Here is an 8,004-nt window from a genome sequence, read left to right as displayed (position 1 = left end):
CGCTCAAATCGGGAATTCGTCGCCTCGCTGTCTACTGATTTGCATTAAAGTTTAATACCTTAAGCGCTTCTGTAATAGTGGCTGCATCGCTACTTGCTGCTAAGTTCACAAGATATTGGACCGTAGTATTTTTTGATAGACTTCCTTTGCCCTTGGGAACGCTTTAGGCTATATTTTTTATCAATCTAAATATTTTCAAGTAGCAAACTCCACAATTTTTTGCCACTTTCATGCGGTTCCGGCTTTCCACAGTAAATCTATTATTTACATTTATGGTTCCTGATTAACTATANAGTATTTTTTGATAGACTTCCTTTGCCCTTGGGAATGCTTTAGGCTATATTTTTTATCAATCTAAATATTTTCAAGTAGCAAACTCCACAATTTTTTGCCACTTTCATGCGGTCCCGCCTTTCCACAGTAAATCTATTATTTACATTTATGGTTCCTGATTAACTATATTATTTACTGGTGATTACTTCTTAAATAAATTACAATCCAGAAAAAAGTCATCTGACTTCCAACTAANTATTTACATTTTTGTCTGCTGGGTTTTTTATTGTTGTTGTATTGACTTCAAATCGTTATGAGAGAGGGAGTAGGGATGTACCAACAAGAATGTACAACAAAAGGATGAAAGTGGTCAGAACTTGGAAACATAGCGGTGGGTGAATTAAAAAGTGTTACACCACCACAAGACCATCGGTAAAACTCATGATATCGAAAGGGATATGAAGTACTAATCCCTGGTATCACATCGCTACTATTCTTGGCCTATGTATCAGGAGGTTTCTGCTCTTTATTCGTATCAATTTAAACTAAAAATGTTTACTTTACAGACCACTTTTGCGTTTAAACGCTCTTTATGTATTGACCAACGCAAAAGATCTTATTAGGCGCCGCGAAGCAAGCGGGCATTGGCTAGTNAAGTACTAATCCCTGGTATCACATCGCTACTATTCTTGGCCTATGTATCAGGAGGTTTCTGCTCTTTATTCGTTTCAATTTAAACTAAAAATGTTTACTTTACAGACCACTTTTGCGTTTAAACGCTCTTTATGTATTGACCAACGCAAAAGATCTTATTAGGCGCCGCGAAGCAAGCGGGCATTGGCTAGTATGTACATACATATAATGAGGTAGATATATTTTTATAAATAAACATTATAAGGAGTTTATTTTACTTCTGCCACTGGTATTATGCAATTCTTTCAACCACAAGGTACATTTATGGACTTACATTTTTTTGTATAGAGCTTTCTTTGACATACCTTAAGTTACTTTATCAGATACATATGTATGTACACGCTAAANTCTTCTGGCACTGGTATTATGAAATTCTTTCAACCACAAGGTACATTTGTGGACTTACATTTTTTTGTATAGAGCTTTCTTTGACATACCTTAAGTTACTTTATCAGATACATATGTATGTACACGCTAAAGTATTAGTAAATGCTTATACATTTAATTACTGTCTTTTGTTTTGTTACTTATGAAATAGTTTTCACTTTAAATAAAAAAAAAANACTTCTGCCACTGGTATTATGCAATTCTTTCAACCACAAGGTACATTTATGGACTTACATTTTTTTGTATAGAGCTTTCTTTGACATACCTTAAGTTACTTTATCAGATACATATGTATGTACACGCTAAATTATTAGTAAATGCTTATACATTTAATTACTGTCCTTTGTTTTGTTACTTATGAAATAGTTTTCACTTTAAATAAAAAAAAATAGGTTTCAAACCCATTTATTTATTATTTATTTTATGGTAGCAGAGCTTCTCAAACAATATTAAAGAAACTTTTTCCATTTAAGTTGTTGAAAAATAATAATAATCTAAATTCCGGGATCAAGAGATTGTGATAACGAGATCCCAAATATCCCGGTATCGTAAAAAGCGAAAAAATTAACATCCCTAGTTGTGATTGTCCATGCTTCTGCGCCATATACCAGCACGGGCATGATGAGTGACTTATAGAGTGTGATTTTCGTAGGTCGAGAGGATTTTACTTCAAAATTGACTACTCAGTCCAAAAAAAAAAAATATTAAAAGAAAAATCACATGAAAGGGAGTCGCCCTGTCNTACCAGCACGGGCATGATGAGTGACTAATAGAGTGTGATTTTCGTAGGTCGAGAGGATTTTACTTCAAAATTGACTACTCAGTCCAAAAAAAAAAATATTAAAAGAAAAATCACATGAAAGGGAGTCGCCCTGTCTAGTAGCAAGCGTATGTCGGCTTATTGCAGAGTGCTCTCAGAGATCAGGTGTGAGAGCCGAAAGGCAAATATTTAGATTGGCCTTCTGTTGTGATTGCAGCATTTAGACGTTAGGCTTTCTTTTTATTGTTGGGCGCACATATGTATTTTCTGCAGAGAGGCACGTTTCCCATAGAAAAATTTAATATTCAGAAAATTTACTTTTTTAACAGTTTCTTTTATCCTCCTGATCGCTTTTGTTTACTTTTACTGGAGAAATGTCATCGCCGCCGGGAAAGGGTAATCTTGTATTCCATCCACGATGTAGAGAACAAAGGTGGCGCCTATCTTAGTGAATTTGACAGAAACGCTGTTTGTATGATTTCTTGCATTATTGTTCAAAAATCCTCTTTGGGTGGGTGCAATCTTGTATTCTATCATTCTTGGCACTAGGTGTGATTCCCGCGCGTCTCCCGTCTGCTGCGCTCGCACAATGAGCGAAATTCTATTTTACGGTTATTTCCATTAACCCTCAGATTACTCCGGACCTTATTTGGTATTGACTTCAGCTCGACGATTATAATAAAAAATTTCAAGGAATCGTATTGGAATCGTCGTTAGTTGCGTCTTGACTTTCCATTTATAGGAGTCACGAGGTCTGCGGCTGTTGAATAAAACTTTTAATACTTTGCTCTTGGCAATATTTTTTTTTTTGAACTAACTCATGTCGTTTTCGTTTAGTCTGTGGAAACTTAAAATAAGTGTGGCTCGGTTTAAAGCTCAAAAACCGTTCGCTTGGAATTCTAGGTGGTGGTGTTGGGTATACTTTAAATGCCTTTGAATTATCTCCGCAGCATTTCGTCTTTTTTCGCTAAATTAACCCCGACTATTTAAGGCTATTCTGCGAAGAAATTGTACACTTATTCAAAGAATTGCTTTATGTATAAATAATCGCAGTAAAATTAATGTGTATATATGAAATGAATCATCAACTTTTTTCACATAATTTTTGCTATTTCATCATTTGCTACTAATGATATAATGTGTGGGTAATAAATTAACCTGGTTTTGGTGTGGAAAGCTTACAAAAAACAGAATATACATCTTACACAATCGCGCACTCACTTCTGCATTGGAATGCCTCCACACATCCACCACACACATACACGCACGTATCGCTTGCCTTGAAGTACTTTTGTTTGTTTACAAATCGTGCTTATACCAAAATCCCACATTTGTTTCTCTTGTCTATATGTATGTACGTCGAATTCGTGTGGCAACCACATACTAATTGGAATCAATCAACCAACGAACTAATCAACCAAATCACAAATCAACATTTGACTTGAACACGCGACGCAATAGGAACAACCACAGCCAGTGNGTGATTTCAACATTTGACTTGAACACGCGACGCAATAGGAACAACCACAGCCAGTGTCGGAGGAGCCGGTGAAGTTCGTACATGTCCTCAATCCCGGCGAACGCGAGTATCTTTCGCCCAACTTGATTGGCGTACAGAACATAGCTATGACATTCCTGCCGCTCTCGATGAACTTCGTTAACATCATCGATGCATTTCGCGAAATTGTTGATGGCGTGCGATATGAGATACTTTTGAATGCCGTTGATACGAAGGCAAACGATGCCGATGTGATATGTCGCATAGTGATCATAGAAAAGCCTTGGCTGCGCACCGAATGGGGCGATAAGGTTCGTGAATTGCGCACGTCCAACTGCACCAGCGAGGACGACCATCTAACCGAACAAGCGGCGCGCAGCAAAGCGCTCAACGATAAGTATACTAGGAACGCACTCTTCAATGGCGGTACACGAAATGAGCTTAACGATGACGACATGTCCAAATTAGAATCACAAATTCTACCAATGCCGTTCTCCACGAATGGACTAAAGCGGCGCGAGACCTCAACAAGCGACACCACAACTTCCACTTCCGCTACGGCAGGGACTACGACTACGACGTCAACAACGACAACCCCTGCAACCCCAGCAACAGAACAATTAAGCACAGAAGCAGCGGAGCGAATTGAGGATGCGACGACAACTGCGCCAACGTCGACACTTAATGTGCATGATGAAGATAACGCAGAGTCCACAACATCGCTGCCAGTGCTCACACAAGACGAGATGAAGTGGTTGGATGATTTTCTATCTGTGGGTGCTGTTAGCTTTGAGCAGACACAACGTGAAAGACTAGAAGCAGCGGAGCATGCTGCGGGTGGGCATAATGATAATGATGCCACCGTCGAAAGTGCTGCTGCTGCGAGTAATTATGTGCAGCAAGAACAGCAGCAGCAGCTGGAGAAAGATGGTGATGAGGGACAGGTGTTGGAGGTAGATGGAGAGTTGGCAACAGCTGACACGTCGGCGCCAGAGCAGGTAAATTACGCCGCGTCCCACCGCAAAAATCAATGCGCCACTTGCTGCCTGCTGTTGCAATGAAAAAAAGCACGCAGCGGCAGGCAGTGGTGTCAACATCATTGAAAATGCATTAATTAAAATTTTACTTGTCAGTGCACTCTCAGACACACACACATACGCATACGCCACTCACTTACCTAAGTGATGGCCCTATTCGGTGCGCTCCCAGCACTGTCTTTCCCCTTTTGTTCGCCGCTGGCATACAATATATACTTTTACATATACATACATACATATATATATGTACATATAGCTTATATTTGGTAGCTTTTGTGGATGTGTTTGAGTTGGTTTATCAGTTTTTGGCAAAGCCGCCAAATGTTGTATATTCAATTATAAAATNACCCTATTCGGTGCGCTCCCAGCACTGTCTTTCCTCTTTTGTTCGCCGCTGGCATACAATATATACTTTTACATATACATACATACATATATATATGTACATATATCTGCTTATATTTGGTAGCTTTTGTGGATGTGTTTGAGTTGGATTATCAGTTTTTGGCAAAGCCGCCAAATGTTGTATATTCAATTATAAAATCGTGAATTCTCCTCCATAAAATTGTCCCCAAATTTATGTGTTTGTAAGTTCACAGTGTTGTTTTTTATTTTCTGCATTACATATTTATCTCATTATTTTTTGTTGGTTGAGTTTTAATGTTCATATCCTTCCCATACATTCGTGTTTTTATCTATGTGCATTAGACTGCATCACTCCACATCAAAAAAAAAATCCGATACTGTTTTTTTCATTGGAATTATGAAATCTTCTACATATATTTTAAGACTTGCACTTAAATATTTCGGAAAACTATTACCGATTTGGAAATACCTCCAAAAATGGAGTTTTTTATGAATAAAAATAGTTTTTTAATATATATATATATATATNCTACATATATTTTAAGACTTGCACTTAAATATTTCGAAAAACTATTACCGATTTGGAAATACCTCCAAAAATGGAGTTTTTTATGAATAAAAATAGTTTTTTAATATATATATATATATATTTTTTAAATCACGTGGGATGACAAAACATTTAAAGAAACGTTTCTACGGATTCATAATAATGAGATTTTTCATGCTGTTATTGAACTTTTTTCAAAGATTGATCTAAAAAAAAACTTTAATAACTGTGCCAAAACTATACCGATTTAGCCTTATGAGGTATCAGTGGAAAAGTATTTTNAATCTAAAAAAAACTTTAATAACTGTGCCAAAACTATACCGATTTAGCCTTATGAGGTATCAGTGGAAAAGTATTTTCTCACCCTTTTATTTCTTAACCTCATTCAAAGTATGAAAGAAAAGGGTAGTATGAACGAGCATCATTCCAAGTTGGATTAAGATGTGTTGATATATGAAAAAAAAATTGGGACGTGAATGACAAAAAAGAAGAAAAAAAAAACAAAATGCAAATATTATTCATATTTTTTAGCAGATTTTTTAACCTTAAACTGTTTTGTAACCTCGGTATTTTTTCAAAAAATTCTTTAAGAAACAATTTTTATTCATAAAAAACCCAATTTTTGGATGTATTTTCAAATCGGTTCAGCTCACGTAAATATTAAATTTTTTTCGTAATATTTTGGTGAAAGTCTTCAAATATAATAAATTTTGTAATCCTGGTGAAAAAACCGCAACTTTTTTTTGGTGATGCAGTACAATGTACATACATACATTAAAGTATATGTATTAAGGGGGTCCTTGAAATAGGTATGAACATCTAAATTTTGTATGAGGCAACGCTTTATTTTGTTCTAGACGCAAAGTAAACNTGTAATACATTAAAGTATATGTATTAAGGGGGTCCTTGAAATAGGTATGAACATATAAATTTTGTATGAGGCAACGCTTTATTTTGTTCTAGACGCAAAGTAAACACATCCACAAAAATTTCTAAATTTTAAAATAATTTTAGATTTTTTTTAAATCGCGAAAATTCTACAAAAGCCGAATAAAACAAGTGGCATGTCATTTGACGCCAATTTTAATTGGCTTTCCAACAAAGTACTGACTCTTATTGATCGCACTTGTAACTTTAGTCATGAATCAAAACACTCACATGTTTTTGAATAGGGACAATGCTTTTTCGCTGTTTTTGCTGAGTTAATCTGCTTCTATTTAATATCCATTATTTTTCAGTTAAAATACAGTTCATTCTCTAACAAAACCTATAAAAGCCTATAAACGCCAGTTTCAAACTTTGTAGAAAATTAAAAAAATAATGTCAAAAAAATATTTTTTAAAAACAAGCTTTTATTTAACCGTACAATCAAAGGAATAAAATGAAGTAGTGTAACAAAAGATTTTTTAGCAAGAAAATTTTGTCAAAACTGCAGTAAAATGAATAAAATAAAATAAGTTAAGGTCTCGTTAAAGTTACTAAAAGCCATTTAGTGAAAGGAGTTATTCAAACTCTAATGAAAATTACTAACAATTTGTACTAATTTACTTCGTTTTTAAAAAAGCTTGTCGCGCGAATAGCAAACCGGCATTTAAATATCCGCATACATACATATACATATATACCTAACCAATTATGCATGTACGGTAGAAGTGTATTCTTCATTTTATTCCTTTGATTGTACGGTTAAATAAAAGCTTGTTTTTAAAAAATATTTTTTTTACATTATTTTATTTTATAATTTTTAGTCCATTCATAAAGTCGTTGTATGTTAAAAAGTGTTATTTTATCTTATGTAAAAAATTTTGCAATAGATATTAAAATAATTCAACTTGCAATGAGAGAGAACAGAAGACTCGGCAAGCAAAATGTTGTTTGCTCACGTTTTGTATAAACATACATATGTACGTAGGTATAGCAGCAGTTAATTTTATTTAAAGAAATGGTGTGTCGTCCATTTCCGCTGTAGCATGGCATATATGAGGCATTCTCTGCAAAAAAAGCCACTCGAAAAAAAAAGTTCTATACTTTTTTTGGCAATGATATATCTTATAGTACATGCAAAAACTAAAATAAAAAATATGGTGTTAGGTCTGTGTAATGCGGGGTTGCCATACTGTCAGGGGTCAAAGTTTTTTGCAAACAAATTTTTGAACCGCCATAACTTTTAAACGAATGAACGGATTTTAAAACGCCATTAGACTTTTTTGTACAAACTTTCTTAGACTTTAAAACTGTGTATCATAAAAAAATTTAAAATTAATATTTCATAGAAATTTTTATTTTTTTTAATTTTTAACCTTTTATGCCCCCTTAGCTTTTTCAAAAATACCCCAAACTGTTCCTTATTTCATCACCTTTTTACTCCCCAAAGGGAATTTTGGGACAGCAATATTTGTATGAGTTACAAATAAAAAACCAACTCAGCGCAACGCTCTCAATC

The 8,004-nt window shown here is 34.8% G+C and overlaps 1 protein-coding gene across 1 annotated transcript in view; it reads left to right on the top strand.

Annotated features, from left to right (window-relative positions):
• Window positions 1-8,004, top strand: part of CtsF (Cathepsin F) — a 53,548-nt gene that overhangs the window by 26,297 nt on the left and 19,247 nt on the right. The window contains exon 2 of the mRNA XM_017612194.1: window positions 3,632-4,609. Coding sequence (XP_017467683.1) covers window positions 3,632-4,609 — 978 coding nt within the window. The remainder of the gene's footprint in view (window positions 1-3,631; window positions 4,610-8,004) is intronic.

This window comes from Rhagoletis zephyria, unplaced genomic scaffold, assembly GCF_001687245.7.
Source record: "Rhagoletis zephyria isolate East Lansing unplaced genomic scaffold, Rhagoletis_zephyria_1.1 Rzeph_scaffold_00511, whole genome shotgun sequence".
Lineage (NCBI taxonomy): Eukaryota > Metazoa > Arthropoda > Insecta > Diptera > Tephritidae > Rhagoletis > Rhagoletis zephyria.
Note: the sequence above shows the minus strand (reverse complement) of the source record. Positions and strands in the feature narration are given on the sequence as shown.